The following is a 27,759-nucleotide window of genomic DNA, read 5'->3' on the forward strand; positions in this document are numbered from 1 at the left end:
GTTGGCGAAGCGTACAAAATTTTTTTAGACTGCAGTGAACAGTTTGCGCGGTGCCGCATATTATTTGAATTGAATATGAAACACTGAAGAGATTTTGTCTGAAACAGGTACGACTATACAGACATCTTTACGATCCGTCCATGCGTAATCATATGGAGAACTAGGCGACCCATAATTCTTGGCTAGAAATTGCCATTGCAGTGAGAAAGGAAGAAAGTTTTTGTTAAAACGTTTAGAAAAGGGATAAGTTTGATAAAACCAAAAACAGAGGCCATGGCAAAAGTGGAGACCTGGGTGGTTTTAATACACAATTACAGAAATAGGTTTTTCCACCATTCATAAATTTACTGATGTATATACAGTATGTGGGAAAAGTCTGCATTTATTTATATTTGAACAAAAACTTAAAGTCATAATTTGACAGGTGTATGAATAGTTTCAGGCTTGACTGTACATAAATAAATATATTTTACTTTTGACTGATGTTCCAGAGTGTTTGAGCAGTTAAGACAGTCCAATATGTGCAGGTGCCAAATTAAATATTTTCCAACTATTCATTACAAGGCATTTGGAAACATTCCTTAAACACAGACTTAAAACATATACACAAAAACATTAAGAGATTTCCTTTCCCCCACACACACACACACGCACACATGCACACACGCACACACACACACACACACACACACGCACGCACGCACGCACGCACGCACGCACGCACGCACGCACGCACGCACGCACGCACACTTTAGGAGCCAACGAAAGCTGAAAATGCTCCTTTAGAGAGTATATTTCATTTCCCATAATTTCATAAGCTGTACTGTCAGGATCTAACCTTTGAATCATATGACTACATAAAAATTATGATTATTGGGTTATAACTGGCACAGAATCAAAGGTGATGAGCCTCTTTAGAACAATCATTCAACAAAATGTACTTATTACAAAAATGTACTCATGATTACAGGTTAAGTGCATATCTTTCATAGGATTTTACTAGTCATACCTGTAGGGAAGGGGAAAGGAGGAGCTGAACGCCGATCATAACCGCCCGCCAAACGCCCACTGCTGTAATGAGAAAGACTGTGTCAACAGTTTAGTTCATTTAGCATTATTCTTATTTAAGTTTTTTGTTTAAAAGAACAGTAAACTGAAAATGTTTTTTTTTTCTTCTGTCGTCATTTACTTAATTTGTTCCAAACCTAGGATCTTTCTTCTGTTAAACACAAACATAGATATTTAATGTCTATGGACATCAAAGGCTACCATACCAGTTTCCAACATTCTTTAAAACACAACCACTTTATTAGATACACCTGTCCAACTGCTTATTAATGCAAATTTCTAATTAGCCAATCACATGGCAGAAACTCAATGCATATACAGTAGGCATGTAGACATGGTCAAGATGATCTGCTGTAGTTTAAACCGAGCATCAGAATGGTAAAGAAAGGCGACTTTGATGGTGGCATGGTTGTTGGTGTCAGACGGGCTCATCTGAGTATTTCCAAAACTGCTGATCTACTGGGGTTTGGTAAAGGATTACAGAGAATGGTCCGAAAAAAAAGAAAAGTCATCCAGTGAGCGGCTGTTCTGTAGGCGCAAATGTCTTGTTGATGACAGAGGTCAGAGGAGCACTGCCAGACTGATTCGAGCTGATAGAAAGGCAACAGTAACTTAAGTTACCACTTGTTAAAACCAAGGCATACAGAAAACATCTCTGATGGCCACTTCTAGCAGGATAACGCACCATGTTATAAAGCGTGAATCATCTCAGACTGGTTTCTTGAACATAACAATGAGTTCACTGTAATCAAATGGCCTCCACAGTCATCAGAACTTAATCCAATAGAGAAACTTTGTGATGTTATCATGTCAATATGGACCAAAATCTCTGAGGACTATTTCCAGTACCTTGCTGAATCAATGCCACGAAGGATTAAGGCAGTTCTGAAGGCAAATAGGGGTCCTAGTAGTAGTAAGGTGTACCTAATAAAGTTGCCGGTAAGTTTATATTGCATTGTGTTTAACAGTAGAAAGAAAGGCTTGGAACCATTGGAGAGTACATTTTATTGCATTGAGGAGGATAATTATACATATATATATATATATATATATATATATATATATATATATATATATATATATATATATATATATATATATATTTTTTTTTTTTTTTTTAAGGGCAAGACAAGTTTATATAGCACGTTTCATAAACAGTGGCAATTCAAAGTGCTTTACATAAACAGGAATAAAAGAGACAAGTATAAATAAAATAGAAACAAATAATTTAAAAACAGATGAAAACAGCGTAAAGACAGTTTTTTCATATTCCAAAACAACGTTGTATCATATTTTCTCATTATACTCTGCGGGACCTCCCCATTCTGATAATCAACCCCCTTCGAAAAGTTAAGCTTTACAGCTCTAATTACGTGCCCCCCAATTTCAACTTCTCGCACTGACCCTGATTTCTACCCCCGTCCTGGGAGTAGATCGCTTTAGCTAACCAAACGTAATAAAAGGTCTTGATCTTAGGCAGACGGCAGGAATTTTAACATCCGCAACATATTATCTGTGATGAGTCACGTCTCGTATCTCGCTTATTGTAATTACGCTGTTGTAAAACAGAGACAGATCTACCAGTATGGCTATGACCCAAGTTAAATCTTTTAATTGCCAAATCAGATACAGTTTTTTCATATTTCAAAACACAGGTGTATCATATTTTCTTATTTTACTCTAAGACTTCCCCATTCTAGTGATTCAACACTCCTCTGTGGACTTTTTCGGTACCTATTAATCTATTGGATGTCTCCAAGGATTTGATTTTTCAGCTAGAATCGAAAAGTTTGTGTAAAAAGTTTGGGTTAAAGTTTGGGTGAAAAAGAAAGAAGTGCATATGTTAATAAAAGAACATAGTTGAGTAATAAACAATGACTTCATTTTAATTTCTGTGTAAAAATAAAAAAATACTTTGATTTTTCAGTCTCTCTCTTTCACAAAAAAATTGCAAGATGATGGACTTTGCCCCAACATTGCTAAAAAAAAGAAATTAAGTTAAGACGGAAGAATAATTTCACAGCACCTAGAGCAACAAACCCCATTACCTTTACCAAACAACAAAGAGAAAGGAATAAATAAAGCATACCAACAAAACAGACCAAACTTTTCTCAATGATCAAAAGAATTTCCTCCGTTTCAGAGCTCAATTTCCTCGCTGTTTGATGTTACTGGCATTAACTCAAAGTGCAGCATGCGCCCAGTAACGTGCCAATAGTGTATAACTGTGTGCGAGTATCAGCAGATACAGCTCAGGCAAACAAGCCATTCCCGATCCATAAACCCTGGCTGCCCGCCCTGCATTCAGGGCATCGAGTATATGTGTGTAAGAGAAATCGCATCCAAGAGGACTCCTTGTGGTCAGGTGCTGGTTAAGAGTGCTCAGGTTCTATTAATAACTCTGGAAAAGATGCTGCTGTTCTGGTTTCCCTTTGTATCTCCCCCTTCATCCATCCCACTTCCTCTCTGCTCTCAGTTACAAATCCTTTTTAAACTCAGCCAGCTATAGTACATGTCCAGTATGTCTAATTTATTTCTTCTTGCTTTCTATGCATAGGAACAGATGAAATGGGGGCTGAGAAGGGGAATTCATGATAATCAATGTTAGATGATCTGGCAGTTACAGTCTCATCTCACCCCAGAGGTAAGCTTTAATTAGCGCCTGGCTCATTAAGACAGCTAATCACTGCAGAATTTGACCCTAATGACCTCAAACTAATGGCAGCGGAAAGACACAGGCCGTCCAACTGGCTGCTCCACATAGCTTTGGTAAGTTAATGTATCAACAAAACAATTAGTATTGATATTCGGCAACATGCGATGAGGGATTGCTGACGAGTAATAAAACTATATTGGATTTGTATGCCAAGTCTCAAGATATCTAATCAAATTCAACACAGAAAGCAATCTGCCTGTAATATAAAATGGTTGTCTAAAAATGTTGTGGAAAACAAACAAGGGAATTCTTTTTGATGACTAGAGAGCCAGGGCAAGATACAATTATAGTGGAAGGAAAGGTGCTGTGCTTTTGAAACGATCGCCCAGAGAGCATTACGGGCTATTTTAGGGGTGTCCCTCAGGGCTTTGTATAAGGACCCTTTATATTTGCTATATATACTCCCAGCGTGTGATGTTTATGTGTGAAAAATGAGTAAGCACGTGATGGGGAGGAGAGAAAAAGAGGGAGAACAAGGAGAAAAGTGAGCTTTTTTGGAGTGTTGGTACGAAAGGAAGTGATTCATGAATTATACAGTCGTTGGTTGGCAGGGTTCAGTTGAACGGAAACTCCTTTAAGGATGTTTGGACTTGGCAGAGAGACAGAGACTTGAGAAGAACCATTCTTTAAACAACAGAAAAAAGAAGAAAGGGTGGAAAAAAGCTAACTGGAGGATCAGGAAATGAAAAAAATGGGAGGTTAGGTCAGAAAAGGGTGAAAAGGGATACAATTAATACAGACAAGTAGAAATAAACTAAACAAAAATAAAACTGAAAACAGCATATTGCATAACACAAAACTAAAACTTTGCATCAGTTCTTTTAACTATGCAGCTTAACTAAAATATGTATTTGCCGATGCAGTGTTTTTGTCATTATGGTGGCTTGAGAAAGCCAACATACTGTTATACTACATAAACTTCTTCTGAGATTAATTTCTATATGCTTCTCCTCCTAGACCGTTCATACTACAACCATCAAACTAACACCAAACCTTCAAACTGGTCTGACTCGGTTGCTATATCTTTTCTAACTGATCCGACTTGCAATTTCCGAAAACTGACCTGGAAAATTCCGAAAAGTCTCAATGGCCTAACATTGGACCAAACTTTGTGATCTCAGAACTTTGAACAGCGGAATGAACCGCCAACTTATCCAGCAAGTTTTTACGCAGTGGATGCCCTTTCAGCCACAACCCATCTCTGGGAAACATCCACACACACATTCACACACACTCATACACTATGGACAATTTAGCCTACCCAATTCACCTGTACCACATGTCTTTGGACTGTGGGGGAAACCAGAGCACCTGGAGGAAACCCATGCGAAGGCAGGGAGAACATGCAAACTCCATACAGAAACGCCAACTGAGCCGAGGTTCGAACCAGTGACCCAGCACCCTTCTTGCTGTGAGGCGACAGCACTACATACTGCGGCACTGCCTCGCCACCAGCAGTCATCTTATTATAATGATTTCTGCAGAATCATTAACACTAGAGACTGGAGTAATAATGCTGGAAAATCACTCTATTTTAAAACATGTTATAAAGCCAACATTTGAAGTGGCTCAAAACCTTTCATCAAACTTGTCCTAAAGCCAAAATGCAATAAAAAGAGAAAACTTTTAAAAGCCTTTTTTATTTAAAATTCTAAAACTTTATAATAGTAATCCTATTCTGAAAAAAAAAAAACTGTGATTCACCAGATATTTTAACAAAACTGGCAGTGAACCACACAAATGTTCTGCAGATGATGATGCTGCCTCTCAAACTGAGTGGGAGTGAATCTAGAAATAACGTAATTTGGGGGAACATAGACAGGCCAAACTTGGCTGTTTGTCTTGGGGAGAAAGGGAGGAAGAGTATAAGGCTTAGATGGATGGGGAGTTTTGGATGCCTGTAAACATGAGGCCAAAGGCACAAACATGGCCACCCTGCCTCTGTCTCTCTCTGCCTTATTTGGCGTTTGACTGGGTTTTACCCGTATTTTAGTCCTATGAAGATAAATTCTGGCGTCAGAAGGCTGGGATGCAAATAAGCTCATGCACAAAGAGACAGATACACACACACACTTAAGCACCTTAAACACGTTTGATAGCTTCAGAGCCCAGGCTGAAAGAGCGGAATCAAACTGAATAAGGAATTCTGTGTGTATGGAAGAAAGACAGTCACAGTGGATTAGCTGAAGCAGAAGGGAGTTTAGTGCTTTTGTCTTGATTTCTCTTCTTCTAAGTCTGGGGTGAAACTTTGATGAGCTGCCCTACATACTGCAGGCAGGAACAGAGACAGAAGTAACGACTCTGACAGAGGCAATAGGGAAAAAAAAGAGGGCTTTTGTAGCTGCAGCCTAGTTTTACTGTCCCATAAACTCCATGACGGCTGCCAATCACAGGTTTAGGAAGAGTCAATCATCTCTGTCATGAGGGACATTCAATGCTCGAGTCTCATAATAAACTTTTTTAACTTTATTGTTTCAGTCTCGTGGGTCTCTTTAGTCATCAGATTTATGATTTTTTTTTTCTTTTTGTTGTGACAATTACAGTTTGCCTGAAAAATATTGTATCCACTGTTAGCAGCATTTATTTTGCTGACTAAGTTCAACAACAAAAATAGAACTGAAAAGTCAACATGAGTTATTTTGGGATTTTTCTTTAAGACAAATCACTAAATTAGCATATAAATATATAAATGGACTCCCTATCATTTATCCTAATATTAACTGGCTAAAAAAATACTTAGTTAATGAAAAAAAGATATGTTCAGCAGTAATTCAACATTGCCAATTCTTTTTTTCACAAGCTCTACCTCTTAATCTCACTCTTTCTCTCTCTGTCTTTCCTTTTCTCCCTCTTTTGCCTGTGCTGTGACCTGCAACGCTCTTCCTTTCTCTGTCTGCTACCTCTCCTCTGTTTGTATCTCCAGTATTTATATGACATCAACCTAAACACATATACATAATCCATAAATCATACACAAACCTTGATATTATGCTTACCATCAATCAGAAAACAAGGGAGAGACAGCAAAATAAACACTTACCTATCTAATGTTGGTATCATAGGTGGAAGGGCCCCTGGAGGTAATGGGAAACCTAAGACAGTAGATATAAACAGATATTAGGTAATTAATGGTATGGTGAAATACAAACTCTAAACACAAAACAAAGAATAAACATTGTAATATAAATATAAGGCTACTGAAATTTTTAAATATGGAAAACTATAATAGATTTTGTGAAAAACCATGCTTGCTTTTTGCACATTTGGCAGTAGTTTAAAAGTATGATTAGAGTTAGGCCGCGTTTACACTAATACGTTTTAGTTTTGAAGTGCATACGTTTTGCTATGGTTACGCCTTCCGTCCACACTACCCCTGAGTTTATGAGTCCTGAAAACAGAGCGTTTTGGAAACCCCTTAGAGGCCGTTTTGATTTTAAAACGCTACTGCTCCGTGTCTTTGTGGTTGGTGAAAACAGAGACATCTGAAAATAGAGTGGCTGCAGACATTCGCCTGTCTGTTTGGGGCTTTTTCTCAATATTAAGTCTTGCATCCTTTCCTTAAAAGTTCAGACTTCACAAGTTTGATATGGAAAACAAACTCCCGAGGACACCTCATGTAGCTACTTATTTATATGACTGTCATTTTCACTGTATGCATATTTATAACAAAATGGAGCCTATAACATAACCGCCTACTTTCACTTTCATTGAAAAATATGAAATACACCCTATCTCTTTTACTGGACATCAGCTTCAATAATCAATAATGGCCATTATAATAGTATAACTTGCAATAAGTTTATGAAATATGGGAAATAAAGGCAAGCGATCAATCAAATGTCTAGAATCAATGTACGTTGTTACATAAATTGATATATTAACTTATCTTTGCGCTCATCTAAATCACGCTACCTGAGAACAAGTAATAGATTCAAAAGACCAAAAAGTCGATAAATTATAATAAATTAAATATCACGTTTAACAAGTATAGTGAGGAGATACCGCAGTAGACCCTTGATGAATTATCCGACGTGCACTGCTCTCATCTGGGGAGGTGTGCTCAAAGGACCCACTGACTGCCTGGAGCTCAGACGTACGCTCATGCTGCAGCACATGCCAGTGTGTGTGTGTGGTCACGTGATGTGCGTTTTTCAGTGGTATAGTGTGGACAGATCTTTTCAGAAATGCGAGATGAAATACTAGTTTAGATGGGAATCGTTTTCATTATAAAACGGCGTTTTAAAACTAAAACGTATTATTGCAAACAGGGCCTTAGTTACTAAAAGAAGTTTAGAAAACAATAGCACTAAAGGGTTTAAGCTTTATTGCACACATCGTAAGTGTTAATGACAAAACAATTCCAATTAAAAAAGAGTTTGCTCAAGCAACCATGTCATTTCCCTTGTTTACCTTGAAGAAATATAAAGCAAATTTTAAAACATATCACTTCCATAGCCACCAGGCTGTGGTCTTAAGTATTACTATAGCATCTGATTTGTAAGCCAAAGGTGCTGCTTTAAATTTTGCTAAAAGAACCAGAGGGTTTACATCAGTAACAGGCTCGAAATTGCGACCATTTTGGTTGCATATGTGCCTGAAATTTAATATATGCGACCTTATAATATAAGCATTCGTGCGACTGCATATAATGGTTGTAGTGCGACCTGTTTTGATTTTTTTTTCTAAAAACATGCTAAATCTGTCTTCCTTGCCGCTATATTGGTTCATATTAGCTGTCAACCACTCAAGACTTTCCGCTGTCAGATGACAGGGAGCTTTTGTGACCACGGTAATAGAAACGGCTAAAGAGTGAAAGTGCACCAAATCTCGTTGCATTCACTGCGTGTTCAACGCAAATGTCCGCTAAATTTATAATCTAACACTGTACACATCATCCCCAAAGAAGCTTGCCTTTACTAAGTTAAAACTAATGAGGCTCATAGCAAAAAACGGTATTGCACCAGTGGTCATCAGGAGAATCCCGCTCTGCCTGCTCATATATTGGGCCGGCTGACTCGCCTGCTTTCCACAAACACAGAAAAATGAAAATCAGTGCATAACGAGACTGAGTATTAAAATGACACAAACCGAAACCAAAACTTTTAAAAGTGAGACTTTTTTCCTTTCTTTTGTCCGTTCTTTCTTGACATGAATATTATTTTTCTATTTAATTACTGATGACTGCTTTGTAGCTTTCAGTCTTGACTTGAATCATTTATCATAATCTTCTGTTTGTTTTGTAGCAGAAGAAGTATTTATTAAATTGACATGCATATAAATACAACAGTACAAAATAAATATTTCTAACTGCAATACTTCATTTGTGTTTGATGCCACACATTTATTTTCAATAAAGTAACAGTAGGACTTTTTATAGCAGATAACTCGCACTCAAGCACATTCAAGGCAGCATGATAATTAAAAAAGTTATTAATTGTTAGTATTATTGTCATCGTCGTCATCATTAATATTTAATAATTATTGGACATTCATTTTGGAAATATTGCACAAATATTAAGTCATCACAGCATTAGTTAGATATTTGTTTCTGGTTTAATCCTAATTTATGTTGTTTTCAAATACAATAAATCCCTTAATATACAATTTGCAGCTGTGCTCATTCATTTTTTTGGTGCTCCTAAATTTTTTCTGATGCTCCTTTTTTTTTTTTTGGTGCTCCTAAATATTTAAAGTTGGAAGCACTGTTGCTACCAAGTAAAAAAGTTCATTTCGAGCCCTGAGTAATCTGACTTGGATTTATACGCATTAATATCACTTCTTCAAGCTCAAAAAGTGCATGGACACAATCTTGCACATCTTTACTCCCATGTCCTCAAATAGCTCAGCAAGTAGAGCAGTTTTCTGGTGCCGTGACCCGGAAGAGTGAATGAGAGTGATCTTTAGGAAGGGGAGTGTAATGGAGAAACATCCCCTGACCTCATGAGGCACACAAGAGAATGACGGAGGAGGCTGCGGTCAAATCCAGTCTGGTTCAAATCCCACTCAGAGTACAACAAATGCAGGTAGAAGGCTTACATTGGTGCTGTATATTAAGGGGTGTACTTCCATGGTCTGAAGTAGTACACTAGCAGCCCACAGAAGAGACTGTGATGTTGTGACACCTGCATCCCATGCCAGAAATGCTGGTTTGAATCAGGCTCATAGTGAGGTAAGTAGAACCAGAGGAGTAACATACTGGTATGTTTTTGGAGTTTTGTAAAAATGTTGGTATAGGGGCACATTTTTCTTTTGAGCCTCAGTAGATTTCCATCTATGCGAGTGTATGTCCAGATGTCTCGACTTAAATGACTCAACATTGTTTATGACACATTCAGACAGAATTCAACAAACGCAGCGGTCTGCAACTTTTACTGCCCCTGCTAACCGTGACGCCCCGCCCTCCTTTCAATGTGTGCGTCAAACAAATGGGCCTTCGCAGTACCCCCAAAAAACATTCTCCCTCACATGGCTGCAACACACTTATCTGCTTTGATCACACTCAGCCACAGACTCACAAACATTCGTGGACATCTGGGCACCATCCCCCTTTTGTTTTTCTGCAGACCCCTGATGGGAGCCAGCTCTAAAAGACAGTTTTCAACAACAACAAAAATGACTGAAAAAAAAAGGCTGAAAGAAAAACAGTCATTTGAGGAACACAGAAATCACGTAGCTCTAGTTAACACAGAGCGAGGCAGAAACACAGCGTCTCCTTCAACACATGCATTTACTCACAAAGAGCCTTGCAAATGATCTGTGTTGTCCTTGACACTTCAGAGTCCAATAGGAAAATATGTACTTTGTGAACTATGCCCAAAACTACTGCTACGTTTTACTCAGTCTGACTATGGATACTAGGGTATTATACTAGGGTAGGGCTCAAACCATTTGTAAGGTCATAGACCTTAGTAGATCATAGATCTAGCGGAAATTAAACAACATAGGCTTATTCTGAAATTGTAGCCCTATACATTTCTGGAGATCGCAAATTATGTAGCCAGAAATACGTATGACTGCATTTCGTCTTTAAGACGAAAGCTACAGGGCAGTATGATGCTGTTCCTTTCCGCGCTAGCAGCTGATCACTTACAGTACCTCCGTATGGACAGCTTTCCCGCTGTTACCAGTTTGTCCAGTTAGCTCGCCATGTACGTCGGCTAACTTGAGACGCAGAGAGGAGTTGACTGTGACAATATGGTTTGAGTCAAGTGAAGACGAAAACAAAACCCAAAAAACAAAATAATCAAGTAAATGACAGTGAGAATGTTGTAAAATCTGAGAATGTGGTAAAATCAGGGGGCTTTTCTTTTTCTGGATTTTTTTTTTCTAAAACACTGCAGTTGGATTTAGGGAAAGGGTGGGTCGGTCAATCTGTGCTTTTTAAAATATTATCAACTGGATTTAGGGAAGTGGGTAGGAGTAATCGTTCAGTTTGTCAGTCAGTCAAACAGTCAGTCGACAGCGGCCTCTGGTGGATTTAAGCTAGAAGAGCAGGCACAAATTTCACTTGCGAGAGAAATTTTAGATCTCAAATACGTACACAGTGGCCTCTGGTATATTTGCGAAACAAAAACTGCAAAAAACATAGTTCCTGGGGCATATTTTGCGATCCTCAGAAATTTCTATAGGGCTACGTGTTCAGAATGAGCCTAGTTTGAAATTGAAACACTTGCTCCAAGTTAAATAGAGAGTATATATTTATATATACTTATGTACATTTCCATTTAAAAGTTGCTGTTTACAAATTTAAAAATAAATACTTTTATTCCGCAAGATGCATTTAACTGGTCAACAGAGACATTAAAATGGTTGCCCTTAACTTTATATTCATCATAATAATTTAAAAAAAATACAATTTTGCAATTTTCACTCTGCATATATTAGAATAAATTCTAAAGGATCACGCAACACTGAGAACTGGAGTAATGGCTACTGAAAAATCAGCTCTGTCATCTCAGAAATAAATTATATTTTAAAATATTAAAATAAAACATTGCCTTAACTACGATGCACTCACATTTAATTAAATAATTTAGTACAATGCATTTGTTGTGTACAATCATCAGTCCAAAAAAAAAAACAGGACTGGAATGTATTAAATATATATCAATTTAAATAAAATCAAATATATTTGTTTGCATAATAATAATAATAATAATAATAATAATAATAATAATAATAATAATAATAATAATAATAATAATATTTAAACGATTGCATGATCAATAATGTCAATGTATAGAATGTATAAACTGTCAATGTAGCGTTTCTACAGCATGGGTGAAAAGTAAATAAGTAATATTTAATGGCTGTAAAACTTGTAGTATCAATCAATCCATGAAGATGACAACACTAAAAAAACTCTAGGGGTGTCCAAACTCGGTGCTGGAGGGCCGGTGTCCTGCATAGTTTAGCTCCAACTTCCTTCAAAACTACAAGTTTGGTGAACTCTGACCTGCGAAATCGCATCACTTGACCAACCGAGGATCAAAACATGACCTCTCTGGACAGAATTTTAAAACATGGAGCAATCGCTCGCTTATTTAATGCCTACTAATCTTGTTTAATCCCGCCCCTTTTCACAGCACCGCGCGACGTTAACTTTATTACCATTTTATATTGATTTGTTATATAAATTCACTAAAATGAATTTATAAACGAATAAATGTAACAAAATGTTTGTGTGATGGAGTTGAAAAGTTTTCTTGACTTCCATCGTTCTAGATTTTCATTCACTGAAGTTAAATATTATTTTAGTTTTGGGCAGCTGGGACATTTTTTGAAAAGATGTAGTATGTGATAAAAGCACTTAAAAGGTACTTAATGAACATTTAAAGCCATTAATGTCTTCTAAAAGAATCAAAGCGGATCACTGGACTCTCTTCGTACAAAAATATTTGGATTATCAGTACAAAAATGTAAAGTACAAATCATCTCCTAACAAATCCATTATTAAAATTACACTCTGGAAAAAAAAGTCCCTCAGCCCTCCATTTAATCAAAACATTCCTCTCCTAACAACTGGCTCTCTCCCTCTTTTTCCCCTCTGTCTCTTTCAGCACAGCTGGGTCATTCAGCACATTTCCAGTGCCACGATTCTGCTGGCATGGCACTTTTTCTTTCTTCCCGCTCTGAGCTATTTTTAGTCTCACGCAGCACATTAGCAACACAAAAGGAACAGCGTGGCTGGAACGGGACAGCGATATCCGCAGGGGGAGCGAATCAGAAAGTGAGGCCTGTAACATCAGGATGAGGAGGTGGGCTTCAACCATTAAATGAAAACGGCTCATAAAAGGCTGAACTTCAAAAGGCAAGGCCTGACCAGGAAGTCTGATATTTTGACTGTATTAAAAAGGATCAGTGGATCCAAAAAAGAGGATGATGGGTGAGTGTATCGGTGAGGGGTCTGATGAGGGCTGGCAGGATTTGGCAGGAGGCGATTTCTGATGGGGCTTTGAAGCAGAAGAGGAGATGCTCAACTATAGACTTCCTGTTGAAAGTTTGTTGGAGAAGCATATGAGCAGGAAGTTGGTGGACCTGACAGCCAGCAAGCCTGTCCTGCAGAGGGAAACCTGGAGAGAATTACACACACCTGGATGCAGACGCACCAGCTCAAGCGCATGTGTTGTCAGACTCCTACAGAGACACATGCACGCTTTATATTTAGTCAGTGTCAAATCAAACACGCACAGCTGCTGCAGCTCATCTGGCACATGAAATTTACCCTTGAACCTCAGCCTAGCCAGCATTTTGAGGCATCTTTCTGAAACATGGTCCTCAAAAAACCCAGCAACAGAATTTGCAAACAACTTTAATGAGTAGAAGAGTGAGATCAAAAATACAGAACAAAAATACTCTAAATTTCGAGGTCACAGTTTAGCTATAATTTAGGTTATTTTAATTGGAGTAAAACAAATTAACATTTTCTGAAACATAGTGTAAATAACTTATAAGAGATACATGAAAAAATGCAAATAAGAACATTTATTCTAGTCCCTCCCAAAAACTGGCTGTCCAAGTTAATCAGAACCTCCAGAAACAAAAAATAATAATATACACAAGAACATTATAGTGTTTACATATAGAAAGTTCTCATCCAATGTGCGATGCAGCACTTTTTATCTGTTGTGTGATGTCATGTGACATTATTGCAATGGGCATTCAGATGAAGCCAGTTTACCATGCGTGTTTTATAGCTAATTTTCTATATACATTGCATAAAGTATATGCATCTGTTGTCATAAGTCTATCTCTCTCTCTCTTTCTCTACTTAACAAATGAGACGTTTAATGGCCCATCTGATTAATAGTAAAAATACAGAACAAAAAGCAGCAGAGTTTTACATTTACAAATTAAAAAAATTTGCAGTTATAGAAATTCTGTGAACTTTAGCTTATATGAAGAATAAAAATTGAATGGGGAAATTTGTATTTACTTAATAGTATGTCAGACTACTAAAATTAAGTAAAATATATATTATTGCTCTAAATCGCCCACTAATATGTCTTTAGAATGACTTGTCTTTGTTAATTTTATAATGAAAGCTCGATAATTTTAGATGTGGAGAAAAAAGCAAAACATTGCAATGCATTAGGCCTACTAGGCTGATTGCACAACTTTTATTATGATTATTGTAATGCTATTGGTGAAAATATTTTCTACAAATTTTGTTTATTTTTTGATAATGTTGTGTGCTTTGTGTATCAAATATGATATGGTGGGGATTTACAGATTCAAGAGGTAAACATTTAAGTTTCTCTCTTTGTTTCTCTTGGTGTTTTCTTTATATAAACTAAAGAGATCAATAGTTATTGTGGTTCCTCACTCACTCACTCACTTTCCATTGGCTTATTCCTGCTTTTACCAGGGGTCACCACAGCAAAATGAACTGTCAATTACTAAATATATTTTAGACAGTAGATTCCAGTCCTGCTGCAACTTATGCCATGTTCAGACTGCATGATTTGAGCCCCGATTTTGACTCGCCGACAGGTTTTAAGAAATTGCAGACAAATGCCTGAAATCACAGGCAAATCGGTGCTCGTTCACGCGAATAACAATATCACAATGTGAACTATCAAAGACACGATCTAAGAGAATCGCAGATGAGTCGCCGATGCCCCTGAGATATTTGGCACACTAAATATATAGAGCTGTCGGCAATTCAAATCATGCAGTGTGAAATGTTTCTGATTAAAAATAAGATCGGCGATCACCTGCAGCCAATGAGAGAGCAGCATCCATTAGTATGGGTATCTGCAGGCCAGCGGGAGGATGGGGAGAAGTTAAAAGCGCTCATTTTCAGTCTATTTAGACCCAAGAAATAGAGGAAAAACTAGTGGAAATTTGGCAGGAACACTGTGTCTGACATGTCATCTGAGCAATATCCCAACCAGGTTGAAAAAGAAAAAAAGTTAAGGAGAAATTGCTAATTCCCTTCAAACCCAGGTGAGCAAATATGTACATTTTCTACCCCATTAAAGCTTCTTTCTCATTATGTAGGTAATAACAAAAGATATATTACACGTTTTTGGTTGTGAGACGTAGTTTGGAAGAAGTTGTCTGCGATTCTTGCTTGCATCCATCTTGCAGTGTAAACAAAGCAGCGACAAAACACTAGACCACATAGTCATGCAGTGTGAAAACATCTGTGACATGTCTACTTTGAAAATCATGCAGTCTGAACTCGGTATTAACAATGAGAGTACAATAATCAGTGCTGGGAAACGCCCACACACTAGCCCATTCACCAAGGCCAATTTAAATTACCAGTTCACCTATTCTCCACGGGACTTGACACTTTTAAACCCTTGCTCCAACAGACTCCGCCCAGACTCATCAACGCTGCCAAACCCACCAATCACCGAGCTAGCGCTACGCATCATCGCAAAGTGTAGTTACATTTTTTGACAGGTGCGCGTCAGAGTCAGCGTCTGCCACGAGGAGGGATAAGCAAATGCATAATGGCAGCGTCAGAACATACGTGTGTGCTCAACGCATAGATATAAATCAACCTTGAGCCTTACGTGCCGATCTTATGGTCAAAAAAGAAGAAGACATACAATTTTCACAGCAAAACTCCAAAAGAAATGCTACAAATCCTGTTTTATATTGTAGCTATATCTGTCATTTTAGTGGCAAAAATTTTTATATTTTGTGCAAATATTTGATGGTTAAGGGTTACAATAAACGATAAATATTGGTAAATTATTACTTATTATTATTATTTATTTACTTTTTTATTCTTTGTGTTTAGCAAAAGAAAGAAACTCATACAGGTTTGGAAAAAAAAGTGATAGATGAGTAAATGAGAATAAATAATTAAAGAAAAAATAATGAAATATTTGGGGAAAAACTATTTTTTAAATCATTTACTTAATTAAGAGGTTAAAAAATATGCTTGTGCCATTGTGGATGCTCAGTGTTGTACACTCCTCACTTCCATTTACTATAGGATTCTAGTGTGCTTAAGTAATTTCTGACCAAATAATAATACTAATAATAACACTAATAATAAATTACTGTCATTTTTGAACAGCTTAGCGGATCATTGCTGAATACAAGTATCACATTTCTTGAAAAAAATCAGATCACAAACTTTTAAAGGTAAATGATTGCGTAACACATTACATGAATATATTTTGAAATAAAACACAAAATTCTCTAATTTAATTACAGTATTATCAGGTTTGACCCAACAGTTATGAGAATAATCTGATTTACACTTAATTTGCTGGTTAATATGCAGGACTGTGTCTTTGTCTGATTTGTTCTGTTTAATTTTGGAACTATTATAAGTGAGAGTTTTCCTCAAGGACAAGCTGAAGAAAAACCTGCAATGTCGTAGCATTCACATGCTGCTACGTCATTACAGAGGACCAGCCAGTCCCTTTTCTGCTGACACCATGAGTGTGCTCACTTACCGGGTGGTGGTGGGGGTATGAGGGGGGGTGTGGTGCTGATGGAGGGAGGAGGGAAAGGTGGAGGTGGGATATTTGGAGGAAAGAAGGGCAACAGCTTTGGGGAAGATAACTCAGTGTCCGAGGATTTCTCTGACACAACCTGAAATGCACACAGAAATAAGAGATCACTACTCTATTTTACTCTTTTTGGGGCTGCCCAAAATTTTTCATATGAAAGGCCAAAAACCAAATATCACTGTAAGCTGTGGGCTGAAGGTAAATATACCAAACTATATTACATTACAGTTATCATGGCTAATTTTCTCATTTATTTCCTAACATTTAATTTCAGTTAGCTTTTAACAATAAAATAAACAAAGGGTTACAATAAATCTGAATTGACAATCTCTAAACTTATTCTCTCTTTTCCCAGATGGGATGGTGGGCCAAATTAAAGGTTATCAGGGGCCAACTTTGACTCGTGGGCCCTAGTTTGGGCATCCCTAATTTTACATTTCCAACTAAATTCAATTTAATTTATTCATTCACTCATTTTCTTTTATGCTCAGTTCCCTTAATTACTTTGGGGTCGCCACAGCGGAATGAACCGCCAACTTATCCAGCATATGCTTTTTTAATAAAAAATTTTTTATTGTCTGTTACCAAATGGGAATACATAATTGAACTCAGACAAACGCTAACACACAACAAGTCTTGATGGGGTGGATGGGAAGAGTCTTTTTAAATTTTTTTTTATTTCCTGTTGTGGCCGACGTGTGTTCAGAGCCGGCACGTCCATACAGACGACCTAGGCGGCCGCCTTGGGCAGCAGAATAGGGAGCGAACCCCCCGGTCCTCACTTTCATCTGCTACATCCACCCCCTCCCTCATGGTCCTCACTTTCATCTGCGAACCGCATTTCGAGACTCGCGTGATCCTTTAAGGTAATCAAAAATCGCTGCTTACATGGTAGGCTAGACTCTTAATCAGTATTATCTTAATGATAAAAGCGGAGTTGTGGTGTCCATGTAAATGCACTCAGTGAAAATGCCAGATAAAGCCGCAAGCTGTCAAAGACAGCCTATTTCTCTGCCTTTCAGCTGCTTCCATGAGAAGTTTGACGTGTTTCCCCACTACACGCAACTTTTGTAAACCATCTGCTTTACGCTGTTGTGTCAGAATCCTTGCTTGTAAAGTACAGCCATACTTGTTGATGAATCTAAAGGGATCCCTCGCTCACCGCGGGTGCGCTGTACTGCGCACGTTGTCTGACTGTCTGTCTGTCTGTGTGTGTGTGTGTTTGTGCGTGTTTGTGTGTGTTTGTGTGTGTGTGTTTGTGTGTGTGTATATACATGGAATTCAATTTTGTTTTTTATTGGCATTGATTGTTCTGAAATTCAAATGGCACTAACATGCCTGTGTTTTTTTTTTTTTTATAAATTCGGCGTATAATAATTACTCACGATAAATTACATTAAATACGTTTTGTGATTAACTATGATTAATTACAAAAAAGTGTGATTATTTACATTAATTAAAAGGGAGATTGCAAAAAAGCAGCTTCTGCTTTAAACTAGACTTGTTGAGTATTTACTATTAAATATCTACTATTCAAAAATATACAAATAAATTTAAAATACAGTAAAACCCTCTAAATCTAGTTAAATCATATTGAGTTTGCAGCTGCATATTATTGGAAGATCACAGACAGAAACATTGAACAGCTCCACCAGAGCACATCTGAAGCTCGTATGCGAGCTTATTTTATATCCTATGACAGAAACACCATTGGGCCTCGCTAGATCCTCCTGCATGTGTGTGCGTCTTTTATAAAACACTTACAAGATATTAATTTGGACAACTAGAGAGATTTAGACCACTTCACGCATAGTTTGTGAATGAACAGACTTGTGTAGTCACAGATGCCATCCAGAGTGGTTGTTTTTTTTCAGCGCATTACTTCAATTATTGTAACATAGCATATTAATAATGAAATCCAAAAATTATAGTATAATATTGAGAGTTAATCTTGCGGCCCACCTGCAAGATCGCTTATGCCCACTAGTGGCCTGTGGCCCACCGGTTTAGAATCCCTGCTTTTCGCCACCAATTCTATTTCATCAGCATATTTTATAACTGTCAAATTGTCACTATCACAAGTTTTTCATTTATATAAATAGAAAATAAAATTGGTGTTAGTAGACATCCCTGTGGAAAGCCGGTGTTTAAAAACCACATTCTCTGACTGTTTATATTTTGTGTCAATCATTTATGCAAAAACACACCTGGATGTTATTTTCATCAGCACCGTGACGTCTTCTGCCTTCCACTCGACTGATGGTCCCTGAATGTCCACCGATAACATTGATCAAGCCGCTCGACTTCCTGCATTCACACCCACACACATAAATCAAAGTCAGATCATTATGTTGAGTTCATATGTGTGAGTCAAGAGGATAAAATGTGTGCTGCACACTGCAGGCCATTTAATGAACATGAAAGATTGCTGGTCTTTTTTTGCATTATAAGACACTTGGCACGCACACACAATCTCAGTCACTGCTATTTTCCTGCTGATCTGGGAAATCTCCTCTCATGTGCACAAATATATTTTTAGTTCATGTAGACACAGCATTTGCACTCTTGTGCGCCGCGGTAGTCATCATCATTCATAAATCTTCAAGTCCCCTGAAACGAGGCTACAAATCCTTTCAGTGATGCACAAATGAGCTAGGCACTAACCTATTTCAGTCACTAAAAATTAATCAAATGAAACATTAATACTGCATAGTAACATTGGCCATGGTGCAGTCTAAGCAACATGGTCATGTTCTTTCCATAAGTCATGTTCATTGTTTCTGTCCTATGGGTGAAGTTTAGGACAAATTCAGCTACTGTATGGAGAAAGAAACTGACACACTTAAAGAGTTTCACCTACTTTCAGCAGAAACAATAGTGAGTTTAAGCATTACACTCTTATGATTTTATGTAAAAAAGGACACATAAAATATTCACACTCCTGCCTTAGCTCTGTAGTCCGATCTGATCACGTTTTCTATATTTTTAATCAATCTCGCAGTGAATATAAAAAAATGTTCACTTAAAAAATACTGTTCTTAAAAGTTCTGGCATTTTGGTTCCAGGATGGTACACAAATTTTAATTAAAGGTTCTATGGTTTAGGGCACAGGTGTCAAACTCAGTTCCAAAAGTGCCGCAGCTCTGCACAGTTTAGTTCCAACCCTAATTAAACACACCTGATCAAACTAATTGAGTCCTTCAGGCTTGTTTGAAACCTACAGGTAAGTGTGTTGGAGCAGGGTTGGAACTAAACTGTGCAAGGCTTCGGCCCTCCAGGAATTGAGTTTGACACCCCTGGTTTAGGGCTTTCTGCAGTAATATGGTACCTGCTGTTAGGAGGATGTGTATCCTCCTGTCAAGAGTGACAATATTTTTTGTTTACTCCGGTTACAATGATCAATACTTCTAATTATAATCACACTGCATTATTTTAGATATGTAATTTCAAATAGTTACATTAAAAACATATATTTACAGTAATTTTGCATTGTAACCAAAGACCGTAAAAGATATTGATGTAGAATTCGTGACTTCACTTATAGGTTTCTGAGAAACGCAAAAGAAGGTACAAGTAGACGTGGCCACTCATCGCCATTTTATTCGAGTGTCATCGCACCGACTGGGGGAAACCAAACAAGGGCAATGAGGCGGAGTGTAAGCAGAGCTACAGACGCCTGCTGGCATTTTGCTTAGACAGGCTTTTCTTTAGGAGAAATGTTTAATACTTGCAACTGTGTTCTGACCACATTGTTGTGTACTATATCAATAAAATGTTCAGACTTTTAAAAACACTGTTGTAATACATTGAGCCAATTAGCATTGTTCTTATGATGTTTTTCCACAGGAGGAAAACTTCCAAACCCTTCAAATATAGTCTGTGTTAGTAAATGCAAGGCTATTTATGAAATCCAGGCAAAACACTCTATGACAACGTTTCAGATGACTTTTCTATATCTTACTGCTAATCAATCTGTCAGATTCTGGACTTCTACATTATAGTTCTAAAGAAAAATAAAAAATGACAAATGATCTTAAACAAAACAAATACATTTATAGAGATGGTATATAAGTAGATAATTTCCCTCACCTGGGAAATGGAGGCCACGTGATTGGTGTGCGAGCACAATTAAGTGCACACAGCATGCCATATCATCTGATAATTGAAAGAAATAATGCCAAAAAGCAACTGTCGGTGTAAAGCCACATAAAACAAAACAAAACAAAAATACGATGTATATGCCGAGTTCAGCGGCTAATCAGCCGGAATCAGCTGGTGAAGTGATGGTGACCGGCGAGACCTAGCTTTCACTCATGTGGCCACACCCTTAATTACTTAATATAACTTAATATTAACAAAAAGGATGAACGAAAACCACTACCACACCATGTAAATAATGAGGAAAGTTACATTTTTGGGTGAACTATCCCTTTAATTTTTTTTTTTTTTTTTAAGTAAGGGAATTATGAATAGTTCGCAATAAAGTCAATAACCCATGTTTAGAGCGTAGGGTGAATGTTCATTTCTTATCAACTTTAATAAATGTATTTCCCATTCATTCAGTCAAGCTGTACCTGAATAAGCACATGAACTCAATTGAACTCTTAATTTTGTGGAAAACCATTGCATTTGAATGGAGCTGAACAAGAGCGAATGACAATCTCTGTTTGGTTCTGAAAAATGCCACCTCATGCTCTGTTTAAACGGGTATACTGTGACTGACTTCTGCATCCTGTCTGTGCGTGTATGTGTAATAATGAAAGCTGGACTGTTGCTTTACCCTTGAATGCTTCGGTTCATACACGTCCCCCTGAGCGAAGCGTAACCTTCAACTGATCGAGGAGAGGTTCAAGGAATGGCTGATTAAAAATCACCCCCGCAAACTCCTGCCCAGGACCAAAGGCAGTCTGGACCACCAGGACTACATCATGGTGTGTGTGTGTGTGTGTGTGTGTGTGTGTGTGTATGTATTTGTGTTGCGTCTTACTGAGAAGAACTAGTGAAATATCAGAAGGTTTCACCCATCAGGATGTTTTCTTCAGGGGAAAACAGAAAACAAGAGCTGATAGAAATCATGAGGGAGTAAAAAAATTGAAATAAGACTGGTGTAAAGAGGGATGATAACGTGCGTATGGAGCATTTAGGACAACAGCAGAAAGCGATTATCACATAATGACGCTGTTACTTGGAAGGAGTAGTAAATAAGCGGCCATTAAGTATCCTACACTGGCCTTACACCAAACAACTCTAATGCATGTGATGGTTTAAGTACAAAAATACTGAAAACACAACCAAGTACACTAATTCAACTTCTTCATTATACTTTTTTGATATAGTTTCTCACTGTAAATATAAAAAGCATGAGTGTCCTTCTTTGTTTCACTGGTATACCTTCAAGCAAGTTCAACCAAGTAAAATGTTATTTTATATTCTGCAAATATATATCATACTCCAGTGCTTAAAAATAATTAATGATGTAAGACACTAACATTTACTCTACTGCTAGGAAAATAGTAGGAAGACTCAAAAAAGACCTAGGACTCAAACCAATCCATTGTACACCCAAAATGTTGTTTTTTTTGTCAACACTTTCGAGAACCAGTTCTACAAAAATAATTAAATGGATATAAAATATATAAACACATAACTAAAATTAAAATAAATTGTAATTTACTCTCCCTGATATAATTTTAGGAAAATCGTGTATAATACCTATATTCATTTGTATGATTTATACTGATATGTTTGCAGTAGAATTGATATACGCACCTGGATGAATATTCTGACAAATCATGAGAGCTCTGATGCACCTGATGAAGAAAGAAGGAAAGGGAAAATAAATATATATGCACGCACACAGTACTCTACAATCTCAAGAGCCTCCTAATCTATCTGCTGCATGATGCATATTAAATGATCTTTATATTTTGCCTAATCAAGCCATGTATGATAATCCTTAAAGCTTATTGGACTCAATGCTAACAAGGCTTGGTATACCATGTATTATTGATTTTTATTTTTTCCAATACAATTTTTTTGACATCAACACATTCATTTAATTGGTAACAACTGAAGTGTTGTCTTACATTTACTGAAACTAACTAAAAAAAGTAAGAATTAGATTTTAGCATGTTTTAGATTGAGCATAATAACTCTTGGCCAGTGAAGTCACTGGGTGACTAGTAACTTTGTAAAAACACCAGCCACAGTGGATGGTGAAAAAATGAAAGGTCAAAATGAAGGTCAAAACAAATTTAACCAATTCATTCACATGTCTGATTCGAAACTCAAGAATGTATCAAGTGGCAGTTTTTAAAAATGAATCATTGATTTACATGAATCTTTGAAAACAGAAACACATTCAGTAACAAAACACTTCTCTGTGTTGTTTGAAGATATGCAACTGTTCTGCAGTTATACTTGTTTGACCATTTTTAAGAACAAAATAGAGCAAAAACAGCCAACACTGACCATAGGCATGGGCCGGTATGAGATTCTGACGGTATGACAGTTTCACAGTATTGTGATTACTGCTCTAAAATATATTCTGTTTAAATGTTTGGGTAAAAAACAACAACCTTTTCCACTTTGAACACAATATATTTTATTTATATATTTTAAATAAAAAATCTTACACATACATGACTTTTCCAAACCGCGGTATACCTTGAACACGGTTATCGTCCCATGCCTAATCGACCATGCTGTTTTTCAAATGTAAGCCACATAATATTAACAACTTACTGACTAATCGAAAAACAGCCCTTGGTCTGTATTGATTAACTAGTAGTAATAATTTCTAATTATAAGAAATTAAAAGCACAACTTTACCAAAATATGGTTGTTCTGTAGGTTTCTGTGGGCAGTTGTGCCCATTTGTTTTGACTTCTCCTTCAGAAAACTCAAAATTTTTTACTGTCAATGGCATACATTATCCATTATTACATTTATAATAAATGCGAAAAATATCAGAATCATTCCTGCTAATGCTTCAGTGCGTCTCTGGGTTGAGGTTTTATTCTGGTTTCTTGTCTGGCTGGAACAATTCTCTTTCAAAGGGTTAAAAAATCCACCTTTCTAAGACAAAAATAAATAAATTATAGAGTGCAGTTATAGTATATAAAAAAAAAATCAAACAGCGGGATTTATAGTGTTACACACCACTGCTGAAATCCACCTACATTTGGCGAGTGTTAATGCCAAGCCTTGATTCTAACATCAATCCCCGAAAATCAATAGCAAGTCAAGTATTCTCTATAGGATGCTTTCAAGTCAAGTGGGTAAAAGGAGAATTACGAGTCGAGTACATATGAAAGTAAACAAAGTTGCAGAGTTTCTCTGTTAGTGACATTAATGAGAACAAAATGTCACGTCCAAATGATGCGGCCTTTGTACAAATTTGTTGAAATCACATGTTTTTTAACTCACAATGGAAAAAGCAATTAAAAAACTACTTTACATTGTCCAACAAACCGCATATGGAACAATTCAGGTTATAGTACAGTCTTATTGAGCTGAATAACATGATTAAAAAAATGCATAAGCACATCTAAAGTGTATTATTAAATATACTCATCATTTTGTAGATATTTATTTTTTCAAAATGATCTAAACAGACCTAATCTCACAATTATGAGCTTCCAAATTATAAATTCTAACTTCAAAGGAGGGCATGAACACATCACACTTTGTGTGCTGCATTGAGTTGCGTCCTATATAGGGCACTCCTAATCTTTCCCTTAAGAGGTTTCATGACAGTTAACAGTATATTTTACACTTTTTTCTATTTTGTCCTCATTTACTTACCATCCACTTGATCTAAACTAAGTTTGAGCCTCTTTCTTCTGCTAAACACAAAATAAAACATTTGAAGAATGATGGAAACTAGTAAACATTGATTTCCATAGTATTTTGGTTCCTATAATGGATGGCAATGGGTAAACCAGTTACCAACACTCCTCAAATTATCTTCCTTTTGTGTTAAACAGAAAAAAGAACCAACGGCAAGTGAAGGGTGAATAAATGTCCAGTTTTGAGTGAACTATCCTTTAAGAAGCTCCCTTTGTATACAGTTGGCTATAAAAGCAGTAAAGCTGCTCACTAGGCTTTGGAACAGAGATAATCAATGCCCTATAGCAACTCATTATTAACATCAACATGAATCGTCATGAGAGAAGTGAGGGCATATTTTAGATGTACTGAAAGTACCGTTATCTTGTTGGATGACCCCAGGCTCAGGATTTCTAGGCTCATGCGCAGTCGTCTCTGTTTGTCACAGTACACTTTCCAGGAGTCCTCATTAAAACCGTAGTTAAAGTAGTCAGACAGATCCGCACCTGCGTTTATACACATGCACTGTTTAAGAGTGTACTTGAGAAAGGTACTTTTTAATTTATGGAAACATTAGCACACACACACACACTTTAAACGCACCTGGTTTCCTCCACGGCTTCTCCTCAAATGACTCCACATCCACCTGCAGGACAGCGCCTTCAGCATCCAGCCCTCTGGACTTGGAGCCTGACTCAGAGTAGATAAGAAGTTATAGGGTAGATTCACACACACACTGAGATCAAACCAATACCAGAGAAATTTTCTGAAGGATTTTCAGCTGCACTGGACAGGCTGGTTGAAAATGAATGCTTTCTTCACGAAGGTATTTAATAATGTATATACAGGACTATACAAATGGATATCAAATGGGTGCTAATCAAAATAATTTAGATTACCAATGATGTGTTAACATTTTATATTTAACCATTAAATGGATAGTTCACTTTCATTCATTTATTCTTTCATCCATTCATTCATTCATCTTTACTTATAAAGCACTCTACAACCACCGGGCAGCAGACCAAAGTGCTCAACAGTAAAATGAAAATAAAACACTAACCACACATAACACATAGTATACATCTCAAGTAGTAAAACAACTGCACGCATAAGGCTTACATTTATACTGTTCAACAGATATCAGATAAGGTGACAAAGGCCAAGAAGAAAAGGTAAGTTTTGAGATGTGATTTGAACAGAGATATCGAGGGGGCCTTTCGGATGTAAGAAGGTAGGGCGTTCCATAACTTGGAGGCAGCCACCGCAAATACATGGTCACCTATAAACTTGCGTCTGGTTTTTGGGACTCTAAGAAGCAGCTGATCTGCTGATCTAAGAGGACACGTCGGTAAATAGGGGTGTAGCAGTTCAGATATGAAGTGTGGGGCAGAACCATTTAAGGATCTAAAGACAAACAAAATAATTTTAAAATGAATTCTACATTGTACAGGTAACTGGTGAAGTGTGCATAAAATCGGAGTGATATGATCAAACTTACGACTCCCTGTTTAAAGACGTGCTGCAGCACTTTGCACAAGCTGTAGACGGGCCACAGAAGACCCACTTAACCCTATGTGAGTTACAGTAATCCAGGCAAGTAGTGACAAAGGCATGGATTACAGTTTCAAATTGTTGTCTTGACAGAAATAGCTTTATTTTCCTCAGTTGTCTCAGCTGGAAAACGTTTGCTTTGACCCCTACCCCTATTTTATTGTCCAACTTTAAGTCAGGATCAAGTTTAACCCCAAGATTTGTGATGGTCGGTTTGATGTGCTGAGCTAGGTCACTCAAATCAATAGTGGAAGTCACAGTAGTATCCCAAAAAAACATGACTTTTATTTTCTTTTCATTGACGCTTAAAAAATTAAGAGCCATCCAGGACTTTATGTCATCTAGACTCTGGAGCAGTGATCTAATAGTCTCACAAATCAAAGATATTCTGAAGCAAGGGTGTCCAAACTCGGTCCTAGAGGGCCGGTGTCCTGCAGATTTTTGCTCCAACTTGCCTCAACAAACCTGCAAAGATGTTTCTAGAAAGCCTAGTAAGAGCTTGATTAGATAGCCCAGGTGTGTCTGATTGGGGTTGAGACTAAACTTTGCAGAACAATGGCCCTCCAGGACAGAGTTTGGACATGCCTGTTCTGAAGAATGATGGGAACTGAACTGGGCCACTGACTTCCATTTAAAAATATGGATCCTATCCTATAATGCAGGGGTGAAAAAACTCAAAACTTAATTAGGGTTGGAACTAAACTGTGCAGAGCTGCGGCCCTTTTGGAACTGAGTTTGACATTCTTCAAAATATCTCCTTTTGTGTTCAATGGTAAAATAAACTCATAAAGGTTTAGAACCACTTGAAGGTGAAAATAAATGGTGATTAAGCTTTTTGGGTGAAGTATTTGAAATAATTAAAATTAGTATATAACCGTTTGAAGACAAGCTTCCGCATTTTTATAGTGTGTTTTTATTTGCTCTTAATGTTAGTTTTAACTTTCTGGTGTAGATAATTAGTATTTATCAAAGTGTGGATGTCAGTTGGCAGCTGCACTTCATATTTGTATCTTTTTTTATCTAAATTTAAAAAGTTTTTTCAGACTAATTGCATCAATGCGGAGAGGGATGGAGAGGACCACATTTTGTACTTAAATGTTTGACATAAACCTACATAAATCATTTATTTTAGTTTGTTCAACATTGACTTTTTTCTGTTGTTTCTGAACCACTGACAGACACGTACAAATATTTAGGATTAGAATGAATTTAGACTAATTTAAGACAGTTAAGACTGAAAATAAAAGGAAATAAAAGCGCTATTTTACTAACAAATGTGAAGTTACTTATATCACCGTGAACATCTAAAGCAGTGGTTCTCAACTGGTTTGGCCATGGAACCCACATTTTAACATGGTCATCAACCCGAGACCCTAATTTTGAGGAACTATAATATAATTTTAGGAACTATAATTAGTTTGCATTTATTTGTTAACATACACAAGTAGTGACAGATAAATCATAAGAAAATCCCCAAGACTTACAAATAAACAATATTTTATTGCTATCCTTTAAGAAAATGTCTCAAATTATAGAAATATTACAAAGTAAAAACGACAAATGTTTGGTTTCTAAATTTGCTCTTGTGACACACTGAGGTTTTAGGCCTTT

The 27,759-nt window shown here is 37.0% G+C and overlaps 1 protein-coding gene across 7 annotated transcripts in view; it reads right to left on the minus strand.

Moving 5' to 3' along the window:
- Positions 1 to 27,759, minus strand: part of fip1l1a (FIP1 like 1a (S. cerevisiae)) — a 56,715-nt gene that overhangs the window by 16,259 nt on the left and 12,697 nt on the right. For 4 of the 7 annotated variants that reach the window (XM_087298157.1, XM_087298156.1, XM_087298161.1 and 1 more), the window contains exons 7-14: positions 25,198 to 25,284; positions 24,973 to 25,100; positions 22,534 to 22,574; positions 18,972 to 19,071; positions 16,708 to 16,846; positions 6,825 to 6,876; positions 6,591 to 6,725; positions 1,010 to 1,071 (exon numbers count right to left, since the gene is read on the minus strand). In XM_087298157.1, the coding sequence (XP_087154283.1) occupies positions 1,010 to 1,071; positions 6,591 to 6,725; positions 6,825 to 6,876; positions 16,708 to 16,846; positions 18,972 to 19,071; positions 22,534 to 22,574; positions 24,973 to 25,100; positions 25,198 to 25,284 (744 nt within the window). The remainder of the gene's footprint in view (positions 1 to 1,009; positions 1,072 to 6,590; positions 6,726 to 6,824; positions 6,877 to 16,707; positions 16,847 to 18,971; positions 19,072 to 22,533; positions 22,575 to 24,972; positions 25,101 to 25,197; positions 25,285 to 27,759) is intronic. The other 3 variants (XM_087298159.1, XM_087298158.1, XM_087298162.1) reach the window with 1 other exon arrangement.

The sequence above is a fragment of the Danio rerio genome, chromosome 20, assembly GCF_052040795.2.
Source record: "Danio rerio strain M-AB ecotype USA chromosome 20, GRCz13ab, whole genome shotgun sequence".
NCBI classification, from domain to species: domain Eukaryota; kingdom Metazoa; phylum Chordata; class Actinopteri; order Cypriniformes; family Danionidae; genus Danio; species Danio rerio.